The following is a 26,282-nucleotide window of genomic DNA, read 5'->3' as shown; positions in this document are numbered from 1 at the left end:
GGCTTGGTATCTGAGCCTTGCCAAGAAGCCGAGCTCCTCTCTCCTCGGCACTAGATACTGGCCTAGTAAACACAGATTGAGATGGTATTTCCGTTTTGTTTGGATTTAGCTTTTGCCTTTACATTGCTTGTGCTAGATGAGTACAGATCTTGCCAGTCTCGGGTGGAGGGAGGGGAAGACCTATTATAGTGGAAGTAAGTTGCCCGCTAGTGTTTGTCAAGAGCACTTTGAGGCCCTTAGAAAAGGAATCCATTCTACTTGATACATCGTAAGCTTAAACTAACATGTGTCCATCCTGGAGCAGGATTTCTCATCATTCTCCGTAAAACACCTTTCCAGATGCCACAAGGCACTACATGGAAAGAAAGGTCAACAAATCAGTTATGGGTGATGTTTTGTTGGGCTAAGGCAGACATGGGCAACTCCAGTCCTCGAGGGCCGGAATCCAGTCAGGTTTTCAGGATTTCCCCAATGAATATGCATGAGATCTATTGGATTCCGGCATGAGATCTATTGGATTCCGGCCCTCGAGGACTGGAGCCGCCCATGTCTGGGCTAAGGCAATAGATTTGTAGCTATGATTTGACACCGTTCCTTTTATTTTTTTTAGTATTTATAGATCACCTATAGTCTATGTGGTTTACATTCAGGTACTCAAACATTTTCCCTATCTGTTCTGGTGGGCTCACACTCTATCTAATGTACCCGGAGCAATGGAGGATTAAGTGACTTGCCCAAGGTCACAAGGAGCAGTGTGGGACTTGAACCTGCAACCTCAGGGTGCTGAGACTTTAGCTTTGACCACTGTGTCACACTCCCTGACTGAGTCAACATTCATGAGAATGTTGACTCAGTGAGGGACTCGGTCCTTGGAGATGTGATCCGGAAATATGCTATAGTCATCCAGAGTAGAGGTTTCAGCTATGATCTCGCTTACCTTTATTTTCCGCTTTTCAGTGTATGAACGTGATGAGTAGACAAGTTCATTTAAGCGTAAAGGTGTGTTAAGGTGAGCCTTGATAAAAAATCATCTGTGTCCCTGCGTAACACTGTAATCCTAGCAGAGAATCATTTCAGAACATTTGTAAGCAGATTTGCGGCCTGCCTGTCTCTTCTGAACAGTTGTGGGCTGGTTTGGACAGGCTCCTTTTCCTAATGCTGTATTAGGTACACAAATATATATCAATAGGAAGATCTTGTAAACGTTTCTAGCAAAACTGTATTTCTGTATACTCACAGACCTCAGTGATATCATCTGTATGTCATTAAACTTTAGATCATACAGACATCATCGGTATCCCTAATCGTCATCGGTCATATTACTTTCCAATACTTTTTAAATTATTTTCAATAAATATATTTTTAGTAGTAAATGTTAGTAATAAATTACTCATCTTATCTCCTGCTACACGGGTGGGGGTACGCACTCCGACGTAGTCTACGTTTCGCCCATACGGGCTTTGTCAAGGAAATCCCCCTGCGAATTGAAATAGATATATGTTCAAAATACTAATAAAATTCTATTTAGAATTTAAAATTAGAATTAAATACTCATTCAAAAGCAGTTAGCAGTTAGTAAATACCTCAATATTAGCAGTTCATGCTCCCCGCGTTGTCAGTTTAAATCAGGAAACATGGCCGCGGCGTTTTGGCATTTAAATAGCCCAACCCCTTTCATCCGGGGCCTTGATTTAGCTACAGGAGGGGAAGAACTTTAGGGGAAATATTGGGGGGAAGCAGCCTGGAGGCAAACGGGAGAGATTCATCCACAGCCCGAGGAGGCTGGAGACTGGCAAATGGTGGACACAGAAGAGCTTACTGCTGACCCAGGGAGTGAGGAAGGAACCCCAGGGGAACCCATGGAAATCCAGGAGAGTCTGGTAGGACCGGAGGAGGTGTCCATGGACATTGATAAGCAGTAAGGGGATGTGTATTGCCTGTGTCCACAGTAGTGAAGCTACCCGTTATGTCAGTGATAGTTTAAAGGGGAGTTGTAGTTCTCTCCCTGCTGATAATGAACTGTTAATTGCTGCTTGAAAGCTTTAGTTGTAAAGCTAGCAAATGTTTTGGCATTTTTTTTTGTTCTCTCTGCTAGCAGCCAAGCTGAGCCTAGAGCGTTCTTCCTCACAGCTGTGCATAATTAATTACTTGAAAGGCACAGCAGGGAGCTGTGCTGAGAGCCTGCACGGACCTTGTGAATTCTGTGCTAAAGAGGAGAATACGGTTTACAGAGCTACAGTATGTGATAAGCCACGTTAGGCTGTGGAAACCAGGTGACATGCTGGCCAGGTTTCTTGTTGCCCAGTTGTGGTTTAAAGTGTGTTTCTGTTCTGAATTTTTTCATGCCTGTGAAATGACCCAGCTGCTGGAGCTGAAGCAGCTTAGTGAAAGTTACTAAATCCAAACTACTCTGGTGAACAGGACTGTTTATAGATGGGCTAACAAAGTCCAGAGGCTGTGGAACGATAGGTTAAGATGAGACACACCCAAAAACCTGGACACTGGATTTCTTTAAAAGTTATGCTCTGTTTGAACAGCTTGTGTTTTGCCTCATAGTTTTGAGTGCTTGTTTTGAGGTCTGCTAAGCTGAAGCATTTTTCCTTTTGTTCAATGCAACCAGTGAACATAATAAAACCTTTGTTTGATTATTCTACTATACTGGGTTTTGAGGTGTGTGAGTTTCTTTTCCCTTGCCTGTTTTTCTTTTGGTAAGGTTAGGGAATCTGATATTATACCTTAGGCAGACGCCTAAGAAGGCCTGAAGGGTACCCTGGTTAAAGGGTACACGTATGGACAGGAACAGTCACAGGGTTCCAGCTCGCTGCCATGAACAGCTTGTAGGATCATCCTGATGGGGAGGATTTTTGCTTGGCACCTTGCCTTCCTGTCAAAAAAGAAACATTTTAAAGTGTGGTTGACATGGGTTATAAAACAAGATTTGTACTTGGCAGTACACTGCAGCGTCTAATGTGGATTTACACTTCTTTACAGATGCTTCTGGACAGGTGGATTTTGGAACATATTTTAATGGTGCATGGTGTGCTTAATGGTGTGTTATGTGGTGGAGAGAGAGGGGTTGGTGTGCCAGTGAGGCACTGCTAGAGCTCTATCTGGTTTGGGTTGCATTGGTTCTCTGGAGGCATCTTTTGCAGCATCAGAGAGTTGTGTTGTTTTCAGATAACATAGCAGTAGTTCATTCTATTGACAGACAAACATCCCGCTGTTCTCTGTAGACAGGCAGAGGATATGCAGCCCCACTTGTTGGTGAAGTCTTTGACTGAGCCAATCACGTTGGACTCTCCCCTAGCTATAGTAAGCTTTTGAGCTTACTGAGCATCTGCAGGATTGCCCTACTCCACGAGCCCCCTCCCCTCCTGTCAGTTTTTTTCTAACCCGCTCCGGTACACTTGCGGCTCTTCCCTGTTTTCAGAGAAAAACATTAAATTTATATTAAATAAAAGTAATTTTTGTCAGAAAGCTTTAGCTTTCTAGCCCTAGGGGCAGTTACAAAAAAAAGAAATAAATCATAATGAAAGATTATTTTCTTATCAGCAGAAAAACCGTTTCAACTCGAGCGGCACTGCAGAAGAAAAAGGAGAAGAAAAATCATATCTTGGCGGTTCAGAGGCTAAACACCCCCTCTCCACTGCTGGCAGCGGCATTAATGCGTCCTGCCGAAAAGGCAGCAGGGACAGTCTGCCAGCAGCGGCTCCTTCTAAAAGGATTTCTGCGGGCCTGAAAGTGGCCTCGTGTTCCTCTCCCCACTTACTCTTATTGACCTGCCAACAGGAATCCCTTCTTGCCTTTTGTTCCCGTTCGTCTTTGTCCTTAAATTGTCTTTTCCCTTGGTTTGTTTTTGATTAAATTACATTTTAATTGGTATATTGTTATGACATTTTTGTACAACGCCTAGAAGGCTCGAGTGGGTGGTATAATAAATTTTTAAATAAACTTGAAGCTTGAAACTCTTCCACTGGAGGTGGAAATCCCGCAGGTACCTTCAAAGAGGTTAGCTCTGTCTCCTTTAGTGCCAGGCTCTCCTTCCCTTGCTTCTCTACACCCTATGGTTAGTTTTTTCACCCTTTTTCAGAGGTTCATGCAGGATAGTGCAGGGCTTTTTTAGCAACCATATTCTGCGCCTTCTATCCCTATTTTGGAGCCTCAACAAGGTCCACCAATGTCTAGCAGTGTTCAGCAATGTCGTGACAGTCTTATATGTTCACCAGCTGCACTTCACATAACTCCACAACAGGATTGGAGCCCGGGAACCCCCATCTGCTCCTCTCCTACCCAGGAGCCATCATCTCCTACAGAATGGACGGACCAGCAGGAGCCTTTAAATATGGATGAAGAATCTGACTTGCCTCTACCTCAGCCAGCTGTCACTGAGGAACATTCCTATTCAAAGTTTTTACAGAAAGTTTCTTCTCTTCTGAATCTTAATCCGGAGGCATCTCCCTCAGGTAGCAAGGATTTCCAAACCATCTTTCAATCCTGTAAAGCTCCAGTAAGAGAACTTATTGCCTTGCCAGTTCATCAGATCCTTCAAGATCTGCAACTTCATAATTGGCAAAAACCATGCTCAGTATTCACGGCGTCCAAGCGCCTGCAGATTATATATGAAGTGCAAAAGGTACCTGGACATGAATCCCTGCAACTTCCTCACCATTCCATGATTTCAGAGTCGGCCATTAAGAAGGGTAAAGCATCAAGATCAATCACTAATGCTTATCCTGGTAAGGACTGTCATCTTTTGGACTCTACAGGCCACAAGGTCTACCAGGGCACTATGCTCTCCTCAAGAATCATGGCTCACCAGCTCCAAATTTTGCATTTCCAGCATTCAATCTTACAGCAGCTGGAATCGGCTTCGCCTGAGTCCATCCCTAATTTACAGGTAGCTCTTCAGGAAGCCACTTACTATTTAATCAAAACAAACTATGATGCTTTTGATATGATAACCAGGACAGCAGCTAGATGTACTGCATGGCTGAAGGCATCAAATCATAGAGTGGATCTTCATGACAGATTGGCGGATGCTCCTTGCTTGGGAGACAGCCTATTTGGTGCAAAGGTGAAGGACATAGTTTCACAACTGAAGGAGTCCTCAGCTAGCTGAGAACTTTTGACAACTCACTCGGATCAGTCTACCCAATATCGTCGCCCTTCTTCTAAATATCCATACCGAAGAACATATCAACCACAACAGTTCTTCAAGCAATATTATCCAAGGAGATGTTTTGAACCTTATACCAGACTTCCTTTGCAGTGTCCACAGACTTCTCAATATACACCTCGACAATGTCAGCAGCCAGCAGTCTCAACTCCCAGCACTCGAGCCTGCTCCTAGTTTTTGACCATCTTCTAGTAGGTGGGCGGCTAATCCATTTTACTCAATTTGGCAGAAGGTCACAACAGATCAATGGGTCCTCAGCATTGTACTTCAGGGGTATCGCCTAAATTTCCAGTCCCATACCCTACCTTCCAGACCGCAACCCCCATCCACAGTTCCTCCTCAACATATTCCTCCTCAACATATGTCTCAATTGGCAGTGGAAATCTCACTTCTTCTCCAAAACAATGCCATAGAAGAAGTACCACCCATTCAGATCAATCAAAGATTCTACTCAAAATTTTTTTCTAATCCCCAAGAAGACACAGGGCCTTTATCCAATACTCGACTTAAGACCTTTCAATACCTGCCTAAAAAGGGAAAAGTTCAGAATGCTCTCCCTTCCTGTGATTCTGCCTCTTCTACATCAGCACGATTGGTTAGCCGCCTTGGATCTCAAGGATGCCTACACATGTTCCCATTCATCCTTCCCACTGGTGTTTCCTCCGCTTCAAATTCCTCAATCATCATTTCCAATACAAGGTTTTACCATTCGACCTTTCATCAGCCCCACGAGTATTCACAAAATGCCTTGCATTAGTGGCAGCACATTTAAGAACACAGCTTCATCTAGTGTTTCCATACCTGGACGATTGGCTATTACTAGCTCATTCCAAGGACCGTCTTCCTTTCACCATTCAAACTACTGTAAATACTTTGCAGAGCCTAGGCTTCATCATCAACTTTGAAAAGTCCAAGCTCACTCCAGTGTGTACCCTAACTTTCATCAGAGCACTCTTAGACACCAACTCTGCAAGGGCCTATCTGCCTCAGGAAAGACATCAGGCAATCATCCAGTTGGCAAGCCGAGCAAGGCAATCAACTCTCTTGCCAGCTTGGGACATTTTACGACTGCTAGGCCACATGGCAGCTTTGCTATCATTAGTAACTCATGCCAAACTCCACATGTGACCTCTACAGTGGCACCTCAAGTTACACTTGAACCAGCGTCTCCACACACTATCACAGCTAATTCCACTGCCATCCAACATCAAGGATTCCCTGCTGTGGTAGATTTCATTCCGCCTCCCTTCAAGCAGGATGTCCATTCCAGCTCCCTCTACCTTCTCTAATCATCACCACCGATGCTTCCAATCAGGGCTGGGGAGCACACCTAAACAAACTGTGCACTCAAGGTCTATGGGACTCTCTCTGAACAGTCCCTTCACTTCAATCATCTGGAACTTATAGCAGTATTTTATGCTCTTCAAGAGTTTCGTCGCTGGATAGGTCACAAAAACATTCTCATTCAGACCAACAATCAAGTGACCATGTTCTATGTGAACAAACATGGTGGTTCGGGATCCCTCAAACTATGCGGAGAAGCATATCATCTCTGGTCCTACGCCCCGACTCTCAGCATAGATCTTCATGCACTATACATTCCAAGAGATCAAAATATCCTGGCAGACTCCCTCAGCAGGAAATTCGACCCACACGAATGGGCCCTCAATACTGCAGTGGATCTCTTCGCCTCTCCACTCAATGCACAGTGCACCCTCTTTTGCTCTCTGCATCCATCTCCACAAGCTCTAGCAAGGGATACATTTTCAATTACATGGAACCACATTCTTCTCTATGCGTTCGCACCTTTTCCTCTCATCTTCAGAGTGCTTCCGAAAGTTTTAACAGACAAGGCACATCTCATTATCATTGCACCAAGATGGCCCAGGCAAATCTGGTTTCCACTACTACTGGATCTTCTGGATGCACCCTTGGGTGACCATCCGTCTCTTCTGTCTCAACAAGACGGCCAGCTGCTACATCCCAATATCTGTAGTCTGAGTTAGAGAGCTGCACGGGGATGACGGGAATCCCACAGGTTCCCCCTTCAGGTCACAATCCCATGGGGACACCCCCTCCGGTCACAGGTGATCCTGTGGGGATGCCACCTCGGATCGCAGGGATCCTGCGGGGTTGGAGGCAGCTCAAGCCGAGAGGCTCGTCTTCTTTTCCTGCCTGCAGCACACCACACGTGTGTGGCAAGGCTTCGCCTCAGTCATGTGCAGCGTGCAGGGATCTTTTCAGAACAATGCTTTTTAATTTCCCTACCAAAGGCTCCATAGAAGCTGACTTTTGATTGGACACCAGAACGAAGTAGAAATCAGCTGATGAGTTTTAAATTAGCAGCAAAAGAGACGTCGCAGCCCTACTGTTCAAATTACTTCCACAGAGTCTTTGGTAAGGAGATTTATTTTTGTGTGATGTTAATTTACAGTGACAAGTAAACGTTTGAGGCTATTGTGAGCAATGCTACCATTACAACCCCTGCTGTTATCTGGACTTGTTTTTAACTAGGTTTTCTTTTTGGTGCTGGTTCAGCATATGCCATTGCATTTCTTCCTTTTTCATTGGCGTGAACTTCTTCTTTTAGTTCTCTTTTGATGTGATTCATATCCTTAGAGGTCCACCACAGGCTCTATGAATGCTGCTATTTGCTTATTGATTTTAAAGCCTTCCACAGCTGTTCTTTTACATCGGTTCTTATGGTTATGGCTTAGTCCATTTAGCCCTCGACATGACGTTCACACATTTTTATACCTAGTGTATGAGTTTTTCTGTTATGACTGTCCATTTCTTATCAGTATTTAAACGGACTTGCCATGAGTTTTAACTCAGCTCTTATTGATTTTCATGTCTGGTTTATGAGTTTTTTTCCCTTTTATGACTGTCTGTTTTTTTGGAATCTAAATGTTCCTGTTACCTGTTTTAAGTCTGCTTTTATTGATTTTTATGCCTAATTTATTCCTGTTGTATGGGCTCTTTATTGTTCTGACTGATTTTTTTATTTTTTAATTGGTATTTAAAGTGCTTGCTATGAGTTCTAAATCTGTCTTTTTTGATTTTCATGTACGATGAAATTAATTTCATTCACAGCTTTACATGTATGATGTGGTTCTTATGTATAATTTATTCCATTCACAGTGTAAAGACATTCATTCTGTCTTTATTTTATTTATTTATTTATTCCATTTTCTATACCATTCTCCCAGGGGAGCTCAGAACGGTTTACATGTATTTATTCAGGTACTCAAGCATTTTTCCCTGGGCTCACAATCTATCTAATGTACCTGGGGCAATGGGGGGATTAAGTGACTTGCCCAGGGTCACAAGGAGCAGCGTGGGTTGGAATCCACAACCTCGGGGGGCTGAGGCTGTAGCTTTAACCACTGTGCCACACTTTCCCCACTCTCCCTACATCTGAGGAAATAGAAAAGGAGAATTGGGCATGGGTGGACAGCAACAGAAGGATTTACATAAGAAGGGAAAGCGGAAACAAGAAATTAGGATCAACTTGATGGAAAAATAAGTCTCCAGACAACAAAAGTAAAAAGTGGAATTTATTGACTAAAATATGTCAGCTTTGGGAAATGTATATAGCAGATGCAGATGTCTTTGTATTGTTTTCAAAAGAAAAGGAAATGCATTTCTGGGTTTATTTCTACTGTGACTGGTGGGAATCCCCAAGCACAAGCAGAGGACCTTCTCTAGAGATGGCCAGAACTCCCCTCCACCAAGCATGGCAGTCGCTGGCAACATCCATGAGCCACTGAGGTGCCAGCATCTGTGACTCAGGGACGCTACTGCTGCCTGCCAAGCTTGGCAAAAGGGACCTCCAGCCAACTGCAAAGGAAGTCCTCAGCTGACAGCTTAGGAGTCCTCATCAGCTGAGTATTTATATTTACAATTAGAGGCTCTGGAAGAAACCTGTTTACAAAGTATGTATTCTTCCCAATTAATATTTCTAAATTAATAAAGTGTCTTTGCTTATTTGTAAATGGGTCTCTACCAGAGCCTTTAATTCAGTACCACAATTAAATGAAATAACTACTTCTGAAGTTTATGGGGACAGGCGGGGACGGGTTTGACTCCTAGCGGGGACATCCGGGGATGGGTTTGATTCTACCGGGGACGGATTTGATTTCTGTCCCCGTGCAGCTCTCTAGTCTGAGTCTCACGGTATGGAAATTGAGAGCTCACTTTTTAACTGATCTTCCACTCTCACAATCTGTCAAACATGTTCTTCTAGCAGCAAGACGACCTGCTACACAGAAAACCTATCAAGCAAAATGGAAATGTTTTTCCTCATGGTCTCAAAACCAAGGGCTTCAGCCTCGTCATTGTACACTGGATCAAGTCTTCACATATCTCCTGCATTTGTCTGATTCAGGACTTAAGACTAATTCTGTCAGACTTCATTTATCAGCAGTTTCAGCATACCACAGCAGCGGCAACTCTTAGGTTCTTATAGGGAAAAGATTCTGTACAAACGTAAGGAAGTTCAACACGGCTTCAGGGAAGGGAAATCATGTTTGACGAATTTACTTCAATTTTTTGAAACCATGAACAAACAAATTGATAATGGAGAACCGGTGGACATAATGTACTTGGACTTCCAAAAAACGTTCGACAAAGTTCCACATGAAAGGCTTCTCAGGAAACTACAAAGCCATGGAATAGAGGGAGATATACTAAGATGGATAGGCAAATGGCTAGAGAACAGAAAACAGAGAGTGGGCATAAATGGGAAGTTCTCAGACTGGGAGAAAGTGACTAGCGGTATATCCCAGGGCTCGGTACTTGGGCCCATCTTATTTAATATTTTCATAAATTACCTAGAAGAAGGAACATCCAGTGAGATCATCAAGTTTGCAGACGACACAAAGCTATGCCGGGCAATCAGATCACAGAAGGATAGCGAGGTACTCCAGAGTGACTTGTATCAGTTAGAGAAATGGGCAGAGAAATGGCAGATGAAGTTTAATGTGGAAAAGTGCAAAGTAATGCATTTAAGCAGTAAGAACAAGGAATACGAGTATAGAATGTCAGGTGCAACTTTGGGTAAGAGCGAACAAGAAAAGGACCTGGGTGTACTGATAGATAGGACCCTGAAACCGTCGGCACAATACGCGGCAGTGGCAAAGAAAGCAAATAGAATGTTAGGCATGATAAAAAAAGGAATCACGAGTAGATCGGAGAAAGTTATAATGCCGCTAGATAGGGCAATGGTCAGACCACACTTGGAATACTGTGTCCAACATTGGTCTCCCAACCTAAAGAAGGATATAAAACTGCTGGAGAGGGTGCAGAGACGAGCAACGAAGCTAATAAATGGTATAGAGAACTTGGAATATGAGGAATGACTTAAGAAACTGGGACTGTTCTCCCTTGAGAAGAGGAGACTGTGAGGGGATATGATTGAGACTTTCAAAATACTGAAAGGCATCGACAAAATAGAGCAGGGAAAAAAATTATTTACAATGTCCAACGTGAAACGGACAAGAGGACATGGACTGAAGCTAAGGGGGGGACAAGTCCAGGACAAATGTCAGGAAGTTCTGCTTCACGCAGTGAGTGGTGGACACCTGGAATGCTCTCCCAGAGGAGGTTATTGCGGAATCCACCGTTCTAGGATTCAAAAGCAAATTAGATGCACATCTCCTTACGAGAGGCATAGAGGGATATGGGTAACTAAAACTACATCAGGTGTACACCTGACTGGGCCTCCGCGTGTGCGGATCACTGGACTCGATGGACCGTAGGTCTGATCCAGAGATGGCAGTTCTTATGTTCACCCAGAGAGTGGTAGAAATCTGGAACGCTCTTCCGGAGGCTGTTATAGGGGAAAGCACACTTCAGAGATTCAAGAGAAGGTTGGATAAGTTCCTACTGGAACAGAACATACGCAAGTAAGGCTAGACTCTAATAGGGCACTGGTCTTTGACCTAAGGGCCGCCGCATGAATGGACTGCTGGGCACGATGGACCACTGATCTGACCCAGCAGTGGCAATTCTTATGTTCTCATCTCAGGCATTTAATTTTTTCTTTTTAAATTGAAAATAAAGTGTAAGAACAATAAAGTTGTACAGAAAAGCACAATAGTTTGTGTTTTTATGAGTATCTCAATAACAACTTCTAAAACTGTCTGTAACATGTCCCCATCCTCCCTCCTCTCCCTAAAGCAGTTGAAAACAATATTATAAGGAATAATAAGAATCATCCCAAGGCTACCCAACCAGAGGAGCTCCAACAAGACTAGAGCAGAAATAGTGGTATCTGGGCCCTGGACTCATGGGCCCCAAAGAACACTGCAGAGGAGCTCCCCTAGCCAACAAAAAGTCTACCCAACAAACAGAAAAAAAAAATATAAAGAAATATATATAAACTAGTCTTTAAGCCCGTTACATTAACGGGTGCTAGAATATATGTATGTCTGTCTGTCTTTCTTTCTGTCTCACTCCCTGCCCTTGTGTCTTTCTTCTTTTCTTTCTGTCTCCCTTCCTCCTATTATTTGTCTTTCTTTCTATTTGTCTCTCTTTCTGCCTCCTATGCAGCATTTATGTCAAGCCCGTTACATTAATGGGTGCTAGAATAGATGTGTCTGTCTGTGTTTCTTTATCTCTCCTTGGCCGGTCTGTATCTTTCTGTCACCCCCTTCCCCCCTCCCCCGAGCAAAGCTGTCTGCCCCCAGCACCCACCTCCCCCCCAAATGTCTCTCTATGGCCCTCTTCTGTCTTCCCCCCCAGAGCAAAGCTGGCTGTCCCCTTTCCCTATCTCTCCATGGCCCCTTCTGTCTCCCCCCAGCACACCCCTCCCCCCAAAGTAGCCCCATATCCCTCTCCCTGTCTCTCCATGGCTGTTTGCCCCAAGCACACCCCTCCCCCCAAAGCAGCCCACTTTCCCTCTCCCACTGACTCTCTCTCTGGCCCCCTTTCTCAGTCTTTCTGTCCCTCTCCCTGCCCCTGTCATTTTCCCCATTTCCCTGTGCAGCAGCATTTCCATCCCACTTCCCTATGCAGCAGCAATAGCATTTCCCTCCTATCCCCCCCCTCCTTTCCTGTGTAGAAGTAGTAGCAGGATTTTCCGCCACTCCCCCTTTCCCTTTTCTTACCTTCTCTTCCCTGCTCCATTCGGCCCCTCCCCCTTCTTTTACTGGCGTTGTCGATCCGGCCTGCTCCTGACCCTCCCACCGCCGACAAACCTCGGGACTCCAGCCACTTAGGCAGCACTTTAAACACGCTGCTTAGCGGCCTTCAACTGGCGATTTCCTCTGCCGCGTCTGTCTCCGATTATGTCATCAGAGACTCGGCAGAGAAGGTTGCGAAGCAGCGTGTTTATAGTGCTGCCTACGTTCGAGAGAGGAGCCAGGGGTGAGGAAGGCCGCCGCAGTTGTGTACCTGTTTTTTTTTTTTATTTGAAAGCCGCCGCCGCAGACTCGGATAGAGTCCTTGCGCCCCCCCCCCTTCTCTTCCCTTGTAAGTCGGCGATTCAAGCAGCCTGTGCAGCAGTCTTCACACGCTGCTTCGGGTCCTTCTACTGCGCTTATTTGCTCTGCCGCGTCTCTGATGACATCATCAGAGATGCGGCAGAGCAAATCAGGGCAGTAGAAGGGCCTGAAGCAGCGTGTGAAGACTGCTGCACAGGTTTCTTGAATCGCCGGGTAGGTATTCGGGTCAGCGGCAAGGGAAGGGGGGTGAGCGGCAAAGAACTCCTCTGGTCTGTTGTGGAGGATGGCCCGGCTCGATTTATTGATTCGTGGGGGGGAGGGATTCGCTGTGTTGGGGGGAAGGGTAGGCAGACGCGGGGACCGTCCAATTCGAGAGAGGAGCCGGGGTGAGGAAGGCCGCCGCAGCTATGGAAATTTTTTTTTTTATTTGAAAGCCACCACCGGGGCCGCGCATGCGCAATCGTGTTTCCGTGACGGGATCAGGGAACACGATTTTTTTAGTGCGCATGCGCGTCCTACCATTTTATTATATTAGATAAATAAAAGTTTGAAGGAATAACCGGGAGATCTGTAAAACTAAGAAAACTACCCACCATCACCCAAAAACAATTCAGACTTTTAAAATGTTAAGAATATGGCTATGGGTTTTAGGAGAGAAGGAATATATAGAAGGACCCCAAACCTGCACAAAGAACTTGGATTACCGATAAGAAGCACACCCCTGACCTCGATCAAGCAGCATTAGAGTATGCAGATGCCAAGCCTAATAAGATGGGGATTGCTCAGATGTCTATTCCCCCACAATGATTTTCTTAGGCACCAATCCCACCTTTCACAGGAATAACCGGCCAACATTAAGGGGGGAGCTGAAAGGCCTCATTTAAGAACATAAGAACATAAGCATTGCCTCCGCTGGGTCAGACCCGAGGTCCATCGCGCCCAGCAGTCGCTCACGCGGCGGCCCAACAGGTCCAGGACCTGCACAGTACTCTTCTATCTATACCCTTCTATCCCCTTTTCTAGTAGGAAAATGTCCAATCCTTTCTTGAACCCCAAAATAAATTCATCTCAGGCGTTTAATTAGCACAATATTTTTGACATCTGTTTACAGTACATACAATGTGGTCAGGAAACTATAGATGGCGACCCTATGGTGAATTTTTGATCTTGGCCATTAAATTAGCAATTGTTGACATGATTTGCATTCTTGAAGTTATGTGGTGGAGCACATGGCAGTAATCTAACATACTTGTTCTTGGAATTGCTTTATATTTGCTTCAAGTGTTAACTGCTAAAATGTTTTGAGAATAATGTAACAATTTCTTTCTGTATCTCAGAGCAGCTCAAGAGCTCACACCCTGCAATGCTACCTGCCACAGTTCCAGTGAACATTGCCTGCACTGCTCCAGGGAGGTGCACAGGATCTGCCCCCATCATCACTTGGACAGGAACTTCAAATACACCCAATGCATCATCTAGAAATGGAAATGAGACGGTCCTCTATGCATCCAGTATCACCTTCACTCCATCTTTAAGAGACCACAACAAAACACTGACCTGTATGATCTATCACCCTGTGGTGGAAGCATCCATGCAGACAAATGTCTCCTTAAATGTGGCATGTAAGTATCTTCCTGAACCATAAACGTGAACAAACCTGTACAGTGTGGATTGCATGAGTGAGTGAGACAAAGTCCACAGAAAGCCCTTTGACCTAATCCTGAACTTCCTAGAACCAAAAGAGTATGAGAACTTTCTAACTTCTTGATAAAAAAATATCTCATGAACAGAATAATCCACTAAGCATTCTTACTGCACTGGAAAATGCAATGGTTGATAAAATCAGTTAATTTCTTATATAGCACAGATGTTGTTTGTCTATAAGATCATTTGTTTCAAAAATGAAAACGGAAGGATTTTTCTCTGGTTATTCAGTCCTCCTTTTTTATTTTAGACAGGTCTGCATATTTAAACCAGATGGCATCAAACTGTACTGAAGAGGGTTATAGTGTGATGTGCACCTGCATGATACAATCCGACCCTCTGCCTGTATTACAATGGTTTGTCAATGAGGAGGTTGTCGCCGGGAATTACAATAATCAAACCCTGCAGTTGACAACTACCGTTAAAGAAAAAATAGCAAACAGCAGATTAACTCTGAAAAAAAAGAAAAAGTCCCAAAACCTGAAGATCCAGTGCTGGAATGCAAATAAAAGTACCACGATCACGAGAAGTAATACATTTAGCAACATTAATTGTTATATTGAAAGTGTTATATGAGACAATTGTTGATATAATAGTTACTACAAAAAATCCTGATACAAGGGGAAGAGTTCTTTACAACAAGTGGGCAGAAACAGATTAGGAAAGGTCTCTGTCTGGAAAAATTATGTACAGTGTCTACAAACAGCAGGTATGCACGATCCAATTCATCTTAACAGAGGCTTTGACTAAAGTTTTATGCCTCTACTAGGAAACGAAATATAATGGGTATATTTTTTCCTCTAAGACAGGGGTAGGGCACTCCGGTCCTCGAGAGCCATATTCCAGTTGGGGTTTCAGGATTTCCCCAATGAATATGCATTGAAAGCAGTGCATGAAAATAGATCTCATGCATATTCATTGGGGAAATCCTGAAAACCCGACTGGAATACGGCTCTTGAGGACCGGAGTTCCCTACCCCTTCTCTAAGAACCGAGCAACCTCATTGCTACCAGTAGGGGGTGGTGTGTTTTTAATCTCTATAGACAGGTAGGTTCCTTGGAGTCCTGCAGAACTTGCCTGTCCCTCACTATTGAAAATGTGATAGTAAAACAGCACCTCCCACTGGCAGGACTGTGGGTGGAAAACTTCTGCTCAGCTTAGAGCAGGGGTCTCAAAGTCCCTCCTTGAGGGCCGCAATCCAGTTGGGTTTTCAGGATTTCCCCAATGAATATGCATGAGATCTATGTGTATGCACTGCTTTCAATGCATATTCATTGGGGAAAACCTGACTGGATTGTGGCTCTCAAGGAGGGACTTTGAGATCCTGGCTTAGAGGGAACAGCGAATGGGTTAATTTAGTCATGGCACTAAGGAGTGGGTGGACTATGGTACTCAGGAATTGGGATATTAACTTCTGCCTCTTACAGAAACCTCCTCATGGTTGGACTACAGGCTGGTACTTGGAGTTATCTTTGCAAATATCCTTCTTGCATCCCTCATTGGTCTGGCTGCTTTCTACTGGGGCAGAAAAGTGCAGGAGAACGAGAGATCAGAAGAGAATGAGAGAGGTGAGACCAGAAGAGAATAGGGGACTTTAGCTTCATGAGGGAAATTATATGTTTCTCCAAGTGGGTTAGGAACAAACCTCACGCCTAAGCTGATCTCAGTATCTCAAGTTTATTACCTCCCTGTCTTATATTTGTATCTTTTGATTGATTTGGGATATATTTGACACATACACATCTTCACCAGTAGCTTCGATGCAGGAGGTATTTCCCTGTCCCATGGGACTTACAATCTAAGGGCTCGTAACATTCTTTAGTATAACATTCGCATATGTTAAATAAGAATGAGATGTGAAAAATGCAAAGATATTCAAAGTAGCACATTAGTATACAAAACCACAACTTGCATTTAAAAACTTTGAAAAGGGGAGTCAAATTAGCAATATTGACAGAAGAAAATTGCATCTTGTAGACAATTTGTATTGATAGACCAGAGGAAAACAGGGGTTGATGTTTAAAGCACTTTTCCAGTAACTGTTGGTGGGAGGGATATCCGGTGCCCAAGCCAGATAGTGCTAGCTAATATTGGAGTACCGGGGCTAAATAGACAATCGTACTCGGGGCAGGAAGAGTGCTGCCAACAGCTCCCTGCCAAGTAGCAGGAGAAAATCCAGTGAAAATAGACTGGAGCCTCCTCTGAGCCATGGCCATTGCTTCTATTCCTGAGAGAGTCCTCTCGGCTATTTCTGACACTAGACCACTGTGGATTAAATATGAGACAGATGTGGGGGAAGCCACTGCTTGCCCTAGGATCAGTAGCATGGAATGTTGCTACTATTGGGGTTTTTGCCAGATATTTGTGACCTAGTTGGTTGGTTTTGATTATCCTCTGAGTTTCTATGTTACTGGCCATTGATTATGAGCCCCTTAGGCTATAAGTGGTATATAAATATTAAAAATAAATTGTACATAATCAAACTGATCAAAATCCTCCAGGAAACTCACAAACTTATCCATCAAGTGGGTAGCCAAGATTAGTTGGCCACTAGTCCATTGTTAACAAATTGCTTCAGGTCTTTCCTCTCGATATTCAAAACTATTTAACCAGCCAGAAACCAGTTAAATAGCTGACTAGTTATATAGCATTTAACTGACTAAACGCAAATATTCAACAAAAGATAACTGGTTATCTACACTGAATATTCACAGTGGTAACCAGCTTTATCCTAAGACAAAAAGGCAGCATATTTTCACTGTCCATACCGGGCTCCCTAGATGATGTCACCCACATGTGAGAAGTGCACCGGCACTTTGAGTTCATAAGCTTTTAGACTGCCTGTATCACGCATGCGCAAGTGCCTTATTGCCTGACAAAGACTTGTGGTACCTCAGTTCTTCGTTTTCCGCAGAGCAATGAAGTTGTGTTTTCTAGTGCTGCATTGCCTTCCCTCAGCATGATTGATTGTGAAATATAGTTCCACAAGTCTTTGGAATTTTATTTTGCGCGTCATATTTCTTTCTTTAGCCGGTTTTTTAAAAAAAAAGATTTTGGTTTATTTTTTCCCTCAGTTCTCTGAGGTCAGGGGTCTCGCTTTTGTGCAGTGGTTTTTCTTTTCACAAAAATTGAGTTTAACTTAGCCGCTCAAATTTTCCCGTCCTTGTCTAAGACATTCAGCAGGTTTAAGTAGTGCTGTCGGTGTCAACGGCATATTTCCATCATCGACCCACACAACTGAACATCGGGTGGACTCCTGCATTCATTGTTCTACCCTTCAGAAGCATTTATTGAAGGCCTATCGGCTTCATCAGGAAAATATTTTTGGTTCACGTATGGAGGAAAAGTCTCGGTCCTCGGTACCAACTGTGCCTGCATTGACATCAGCCATCCCTGCCTCTGGTAAGTCTACTTAGAAGCCGACCACTTCTCAGCTGGGATCACAGGCCTCTTCAGCATCAAGTCCCTCAATGCAGGCCAAGCTTTGACACCAGCATTCTCCTTCAGTGCAGGCTGTGTCTCCTACTGGGCAAGCATCCTCTTAGAGGTCTCCCATCCCTAGACACACTGCTGCATTATTTGATACCCGCTCAGTCTCAGGTATTGGTGCAAGATGTTCAATCCAGGGTCAATGACTTTCTGTGCAGAGAGATTGGAGACATGTTCAAACTAATCTCCATGCCAGTGTCCACACTGATTATCTTGCATTACTGAATGGTTTTTAGCCCCTAACAATTTTTTCACAAAAGTAAATAGTTCTTAAAGAATTCTTTTACTGCCAAAATTCTGGAAAAGAAAAAGGTATGCTTTTCTTCCAGTAAGCTCTTCATGCTTCCAGTTTACTATATACCATACCTTTTTCATCCCTACTCTTTTCCTCTACTTCCTCTCTAATCTCCTTTTCTCTTTTCTTTTCTTTAACTCAAAATTTCCACAAGGATCTGAACCAATCCTTTTGTCCAAGGAATCTTCTGTATTGACTTAAGGTTATGGAACACCACTGTTCTCTTTTTACAAAGCTGTGCTAGTGATTCCCATGCAGCAAATAATAATAACTTTATTTTTATATACTGCCATACCACAAACAGTTCTAAGCGGTTTACAAGGGAAGAGACTGTATACAGACAGCGACATTACAGAGAACTTTCAAAATTACATTGGCATGTTAAGTTTAGTCAGGTTTATCTGGAAGTCTTTTGGAAGTACATCCGGTTGAAGTGGGTCAGAGAAATTTGTCAAAGAGATAAGTTTTTATTGACTTCCTAAATGTTTGGTACAAAAGTGCATTTGAGATGAAGTTGGTTAAACATTTGTTCCATTTGCCTACTTGGAATGATAATGTTCTATTGCGGTATCTTTTGTAGGTGCAGCCCTTTAGGGATGGAAAAGCAAATAAGTAGGTAACATATAAACATAGAAAAAACATAGAAAATGACGGCAGATAAGGGCCATAGCCCATTAGGTCTGCCCACTTTACTGACCCACCCCCAAGTCTACTTTCTTAGAGATCCCACTCCTAATGACCGATCTTCTTAACTTAACCCTCTAAGGGATCCCACATGAGCATCCCATTTGCTCTTAAAATCTAGCACGCTGTTGGCCTCGGTTACCTGCACCGAGAGCTCATTCCAAGGATCAACCACTCTCTCGGTGTCCTGATGTCACCATGAAATCTCCTGCCCCTGAGTTTGAGCGGATGCCCTCTTGTGGCCGAGGGTCCCTTGAGAAAGAGAATCTCCTCTTCCATCTCGACACGGCCGGTGATATATTTAAACGTCTCGATCATGTCTCCTCTCTCCCTACGTTCTTCGAGAGAGTAGAGCCGCAAATTTTTCAGCCTCTGTTCGTACGAGAGGTCCTTGAGCCCCAAGACCATCCTGGTGGCCATCCGTTGAACTGACTCCACTCTCAGCACATCTTTCCGGTAATGTGGTCTCCAGAATTGCACACAGTATTCCAAATGTGGTCTCACCATTGTTCTGTACAATGGCATTATGACTTCAGGCTTCCTGCTGACGAAACTTCTGCTGATGCAACCTAACATCTGTCTTGCCTTAGCTGAAGCCTTCTCCACTTGATCGGCAGTTTTCATGTCTGCACTGATGATAACTCCCAAGTCTCGTTCTGTTGAAGTCCTAGCCAAGGTCTCACTATTCAAGGTGTAAGTTCTGCACGGGTTTCTGCTGCCGAGGTGCATGACCTTGCATTTCTTAGCGTTGAAGCCCAACTGCCAGGTCGAGGACCAATGCTCCAACAAATGCAGGTCCTGTGTCATACTATCGGACTGATTGCTGTTGCTCACTATATTACATAGTTTGGCGTCGTCGGCGAATAATGTTATTTTACCTTGAAGCCCCTGGGTTAGGTCCCCTATGAATATGTTGAAAAGGAGCGGGCCCAAGACTGAACCCTGCGGTACTCCACTGGTCACCTCCGATGTTTTAGAGAGGGTACCGTTAACTACCACCCTCTGAAGTCTACCACTCAACCAGTCATTGACCCATGCAGTTAGTGTTTCTCCTAACCCCATCGATTTCATCTTGCTCAATAGCCTGCGATGTGGGATGCTATCAAAAGCTTTACTGAAGTCTAGGTACACGACGTCCAGGGATTCTCCCAAGTCTAGCTTTCTTGTTACCCAGTCAAAGAAGCTGATGAGATTGGATTGGCAGGACCTACCCTTGGTGAATCCATATTGACTGGGGTCTCATATATTCTCCTCATCCAGGATTGCATTTAATTTACGTTTGATTAATGTTTCCATGAGTTTACATACTATTGATGTGAGACTCACCGGTCTGGAATTTGCAGCCTCTGCCCTGCAACCCTTTTTGTGCAGTGGAACGACGTTAGCTGTTTTCCAGTCTTAAGGGGACTCTCCCCGTACTCAGGGAGAGATTGAAGAGCACTGATAACGGTTCCGCCAGGACATCACGCAACTCACTGAGCACCCTAGGGTGTAGATTGTCCGGTCCCATGGCTTTGTTCACCTTGAGTCTTGTCAGTTTGCAGTAGACGTCGCCGGGTGTGAACTCGAAATTCTGAAACGGGTCCTCCGCGCTTTGCCTTGCCAGCAGCTGCGGTGCCCCGGTGCCTCGCAGGTGAAGACCGAGCAGAAATATTCATTCAGTAGTTTGGCTTTATCGGAATCTGATTCTGCATAGTTCCCATCTGGTTTTCTAAGGCGTACTATCCCGTCTGTGTTTCTTTTTCTGTCTCTAATATACCTGAAGTTTGGCCTCCCTAACTGCCGTTTTGACCGCTGCAGACCTAGCCATATGTTCTAGTTTAGCTTCCCTTTTCTCCGTTCGTTTGTAGGAAATAAATGCTTTTTTCTTCTCTTTGACGAGGTACAAGATCTATGGGGTTTATTGGTTCTCCGCCGTTTATTTACTGATTTTATGTAGAGGCTTGTTGCTTCATGTATGGTAGATTTCAGTGATGAGCCTGGTTCTGCAGTGTCCGATGGACAAAATCTCCCATGCGTTCGAAGTCGGTGCCTCGGAAGTTGAGTACCTTTGTTTTCGTATTTGATCTGGGGAAACCTTTCCTGAGGTTGAACCATACAATGTTGTGGTCGCTGGAGGCTAACGTATCTCCTACCGAGACCTCCGAGACACTATTCCCGTTAGTGAGTACCAGGTCCAGGATCGCCTGGGCCCTAGTGGGCTCCAATACCAGTTGTTTGAGTCGTGCTCCCTTTATGGATGTTAACAGCCTCCTGCTGCCGCTGGTTGTTGCCAACCATGTGTTCCAATCTGCGTCAGGCATGTTGAAGTCCCCTAGTAGAACAACGTCTCCCCATAGAGTGATATTCTCTATGTCTTCAATTAATTGAGTCTTTGTCTTCCGGTTGTCTTGGAGGTCTGTATACTACACCAAGATACAGGCATTTTTCTCTGCCTCTGGCCAGGTTCACCCAGAGGGATTCCCTGGTGTACTTGACATCTTTGATTCTGGTGGTTTTCATGTCTTCTTTAATGTATAGTGCTACCCCTCCTCCTAACTTTCCCTCTCTGTCTTGACGAAGTAAGTTGTAACCTGGTATAGCCATATCCCACCCATGAGAGTCCGTGAACCAAGTTTCAGATATCGCCACCACGTCTAGGTCAGCATTCATTATTTCGGTCTCCAATTCTAGAATTTTATTGCCTAAACTGTGTGCATTAACATACATAGCCCTCCATACCCCGTGATTGCTAATTCCCTGTGGGGAGTTTCCCACCTGAGTTAGTGTGACTCCTAGAGAATTGTTTGCAATGAAGGTGCTTACCTCGGACTTAGAATCGGAGTTTCGACTCTCCTCATCAGGATGGTCCGACTTTCCTCATCAGGATGGTTACTTACTGCACTGTAAATGAGTGGGTACCCTCTCCCAACTTACCTAGTTTAAAACCATACGAAGCAGGTGGGCTAATCAATGTCCGAAGACGTTCTTACCTATACTGGTCAGATGGAGTCCATCTGGTCCCTGAAGTCCTTGCAGCGCCTCTCCATGGTTCAGGAATCTGAAGTTCATTTCCCGGCACCATCCTTGTAGCCACTCGTTAGTGTATTGGTCATACCTGGAAATTCGAATTCGTGAGACAAATAGGTTGGGGAGCAAAGGCAAGCAAACTTAAGAATGACCCTTGTTTCCACAGGCAGCCAGTATAGTTTTTTGTAATATGGGCTTACATGGTCTGATTTCTTGAGGCCATAAATGAGACGGACTGCAGCATTTTGGATGACTCTTGGTTGTTTGATGGTTTTCTTGAGAGATCCCAAGTATATAATATTGCAGTAGTCTAAGGTACTTAAGATCAGGGATTGAACCAGCAGTCAAAAGGAAAATAAATCGAAGTATTTTTAATGGTATGAAGTTTCCATAGAGTAAGAGAGCATTTTTTGACTTGAGCATTTTTTGACTTGACCGAAGCCTGATGTTTCTTCAAACATCAGGCTTCGGTCCAGGGTGATGCCAAGGATTTTGGTTGTAGGATTAATAGGGTAGTCTGATCCGTCTAGTCTCAAGGAGGTGTTCATGATCTTATTATTGAGACTTGCCAAGAAAATCTTGGTACTTTTGGGATTCAGTTTTAGTTTGGAGTGCATAGTCCAATGTTCAACCTTGGTAAGGACAGATGAGATGAGTTGTTCTGTCTCTTGGGTCAATGAGCTCATTCATTTCCAATGGATTTCATTGCATTTACCACATGGGAATCACTTGTAAAAAGAGTTCTTTCTTAGTGGCCATCCAGACTGGCACAGAAACGGATGGGTTTATTCTCCTCTGCCAGCAGATGGAATCTGAGACATTGACTTTTGACTACAGTACAAGTGGGCTGTGCAGTCCTTCTTACACTCAGTTTCCAGCAGTCTGTGCTGAGGTTGCTTGGGCATGTTGGATCTGGTTAGGAAATTTTTCTTGTCCCCTTTGCTGTTCAGACAGAGCTTGGGGGACCCTCTTAGGGGTCCTACTGACCTGGGGGTTGAGTCCCTCCCCCAATTTCCCCTATCTCCCCAGGTTTAGAGGAGCCTCAGCTGTATTCCTGCCCACCTGTCTGGCACAGACTACAGTTTAGAGTGCCTTGTGGGGTCTTCTCACAGCTGCCCATTGCATCTAGAGCTCCGAGTCATCAGGATAACATTGCGGTCTCTGGAAAAGACCCTGGAGGGAAAGGCGGTAAGAGTATTTTCCGACAATGTAACAGTAGCATATGGGCAATTCGGCCAGTTTTGCAAAATTTGTTTTCTTAAAGGCCAACTCTCCCACCATCCCTTTCTAGTTAGCTTGGAGGTCGCCCATGTGTGAGAATAGGCTGCCTGCTTGTCCTGGGATAAAGCACAGTTACTTACCGTAACGGGTGTTAACCAGGGACATCAGGCAGATATTTTCATAACCCACCCACCTCCCCGGGTTGGCTTCTTAGCTGGCTTATCTTAACTGAGGGACCGTGTGCCCTATGTCGTACGGGAAGGCACTCGCACATGGTTTCGGGCTATCGCAAACTTTCTAAAGACTTAAAGTGGCAATGCATTTTCAAGTGTCCGTACTGGGGCTTCTGCTGTCCCTGGATAACACCTGTTACGTTAACTCTGCTTTCTAGATTGCTTCATATGCTTTTATAGTTTTCCTCTTTGGGTTTATACTATAATATTTCACGGTTTATGTTTTGCTGATTTTTATTACAGTACCACACCTTGGACTTGAAAAGCATGTAACAAAAGGTTGATGGATATCTCCCTTCATTCTCCCCCCCCCCCCCCCCTTCTTTTGCTGCCCTTTCTCACTGATGCAATCTGGTCTGAGTAGGAAGAGAACAGCAGTGGATTGGTTCACATGGTTATCTGCCATTTGGAGTTTAATTTATGGTTTCTCAAGTCAGTCCTGGAGTACCCCCTTGCCGGTCAGGTTTTCCACAATGAATATGCATGGAAAAGTTTTGCATACAATGGAAGCAATGTTTTCAAATCAATCTCATGCCTATTCATTCTGCTAAAATAATAATAACAGTTTATTTATATACCGCAAAGCCGTGAAGTTCTATGCGGTTTACCTGCACTAATCTCATGATTGTAAATCTGCTTAAGATGAACATAAATATTTTATTGTGAACCATCTCAAGCTCAAGCTTTTGATGGTGTATGAAAAATTTAGGGGTCCTTGTACTAAAGTTTATTGTGCGCTAACAAAATTAGTGCATGCTAAATGATAAGAAGCCCATTTTATCACTATGGGTTTTTTTTTAATCATTTGGTGCAGTGTCTCGTAAACTTTCTGGCCGGTGGCACACTAGATCCAGTGCCCCGGCCGAAAGGAACCCGGAAATGCGTGGACGTTGACGTGATGATGTCACATGCATGCGTGGAGGCCCATCTGGCTGCGACCTGCTTCAGTGGAGGGATCCAGGAGGTGCGGGGAGAGGAGAGACGCCGGCCAGAAGAATCACCTGTGCCAACTGTCTTCTTACAGGACATGCCTCTCGCCGCGAGAGGCACATCTTGTAGGCAGTCAGTTGGCGTGGATGACGCTCCTGCTCACCAGTGTGTCGTGGCACACCTGAAATCTCAGGAGGCGCACTGGTGTTCAGTGGCACACAGTTTGCGATACACTGATTTAGTGTGTACTAATTTTGTCAGAGTTTTCTAAGATTTGGTAAAAGGGCTCCTTAGTTTTAAATGATATTTTACAATACAATACAGTTTCTTGTATTTCACAATTCTTCTTTTATGAATCAATGCAGCTCATAAGAGTTTCTTACATTAATGACTCATGATATAGAGATGTTAGCGAAGAGGTTAAACAGGAATGATTATTATTATTCTTGTATAATTGCAGAGACTATGTCTATTGGCTAAGGTTTACAACTCACTCTCTGGACTACTGCCTGAGCCTAGAAAATGCAGGTAAATCTTACTATAACTTGGGAAGTTAACAGTAATATCTTTCTCTCCAAACAGCTCAAAACCTGTAATAGGATGTTTCTCCATCCAGCCTCGTGTCCACAGAATCTGAGAAATAATCATTGAGAAAAATTCAGAGTCTGAGTGGTCCTGAACTGGAACTTGAACAGCATCGGTCAGATCCCATTAAAGTTATATACAATGGGGCAGGGACAGGGTTTAGATTTTGTGTGGATTATTTGGGGGGGGGGGGGTAAATGGGAGCTAAAATAAGTAACGAGTTTCTGTATTTTTGTTTGGTATTGTTAGTTCCACATAGACTTCCGAGCTTTCATGCACTGGAAGGTTAATCTGGCTACTTCATGTTGTGCTATGTGATTCATATCTATGTTGAAGTCTTGTATTTTAGTGGCTTTTATGTTGATGATTCTCTGTTTTGGGGGTTTATAGTCAGACAAAAATTTTTCATTAAATATCTCTTATAAATAAACATGAAGTAGAAGGGGATAGGGATGAGGTACATTTTCTGTGAAGGGGCCTCCCTTTTTTTTTCCTTCGTGCCTTAATCAAAACTGTATACTGTGAAAATTTGTAATCATTTGTGTGTGATTATTCTGTAGTGTTCATTTTGCAGCCTTTGTGGGCCTGTGTATTTTGGAAAATTCAATAAAAATTATTACACACAAAAAAAAGTTTTATAAGGCTTGGAGGTTGTTTCAACAGTAGAGCACAAATAAACAGGTAGATCCTTGGAGAGCTCGGGTGGCAGTGGATTTGGCTTCTCTGTAAGCCAAACTGGCCATAGGATCCCTTAAAGTGCAAGTTACAGGCCTCTCAAGTTTCAGAGCCTGAGTGGAAAAGGGGTCCTTAGCCTCGTATCCGGATAAAGTCAGATTTTTGAAGGGGGCCTCAAGTTGAGACCTCCGGTAAGACAGCCATTTCCCACATGGAACCTTAACTTTGGTCTGAGTGGCCTCAGCAAGGCACTTGAGCCTTGCAGGAAGCATCCCTTCTGAATTTAACAGTGGAGACAGCTTTTTTAGTAGCCATAGCCTCAATAAGGAGAGTCTCAGATACAGGCACTTTCATGCAGGGAACAGTTCCTCAGGTTTACAGAAGTGGAAGTTTCTATCTATACAGTCTCTTCATTTTTGCCGAAGGTGGTGTCATCTTTCCATCTCAATCAAGAAGTCAGGTTACCTGCCTTTCAAACTATGGGTTTCAATAGGAGAGACAAAGTGTTGAACTTGCTGAAAATAACTAATGCTCTTCTGGTGGGTGAGATACACCTTCAGGCTCTCTCGGCTGCACAAGTGGCTGGAGTAGAAAGTGTTCAATCGCACTTTCTCAGTCGACAAGTCCTGAACCTGGGGGAATAGTCTCTCTTTCAAAAAGCATTGAGAGTCATTGGGGCAGACCAACAATGGATTTGATGGCTTCTGCCAAGAACTCGAAAGTCAAGCACTTTTTCAGTTGAAGAGCCTAACCCAGAAGCTTAGGACAGGATGCGTTAGTTCAGTCCTGGCCAAGCTAGGATCTTCTTTAGGTCTTCCCACCTTAGCCCATGGTGG

At 44.1% G+C, this 26,282-nt stretch overlaps 1 protein-coding gene across 4 annotated transcripts in view; it reads left to right on the top strand.

Annotated features, from left to right (window-relative positions):
* Positions 1-25,397, top strand: part of LOC117348678 (matrix metalloproteinase-17-like) — a 101,314-nt gene extending 75,917 nt beyond the window's left edge. For 2 of the 4 annotated variants that reach the window (XM_033921050.1, XM_033921052.1), the window contains 4 exons: positions 13,959-14,243; positions 14,576-14,854; positions 15,753-15,893; positions 24,769-25,397. In XM_033921050.1, coding sequence (XP_033776941.1) covers positions 13,959-14,243; positions 14,576-14,854; positions 15,753-15,893; positions 24,769-24,782 — 719 coding nt within the window. In that variant the 3' untranslated portion in view covers positions 24,783-25,397. The remainder of the gene's footprint in view (positions 1-13,958; positions 14,244-14,575; positions 14,855-15,752; positions 15,894-24,768) is intronic. The other 2 variants (XM_033921051.1, XM_033921053.1) reach the window with 2 other exon arrangements.
* The last annotated feature ends 885 nt before the right edge of the window (positions 25,398-26,282 follow it).

The sequence above is a fragment of the Geotrypetes seraphini genome, chromosome 14, assembly GCF_902459505.1.
Source record: "Geotrypetes seraphini chromosome 14, aGeoSer1.1, whole genome shotgun sequence".
Taxonomy (NCBI): Eukaryota; Metazoa; Chordata; class Amphibia; order Gymnophiona; family Dermophiidae; genus Geotrypetes; species Geotrypetes seraphini.
The sequence above is the reverse complement of the archived record's forward strand: the minus strand, read 5'-3'. Positions and strand labels throughout refer to the sequence as shown.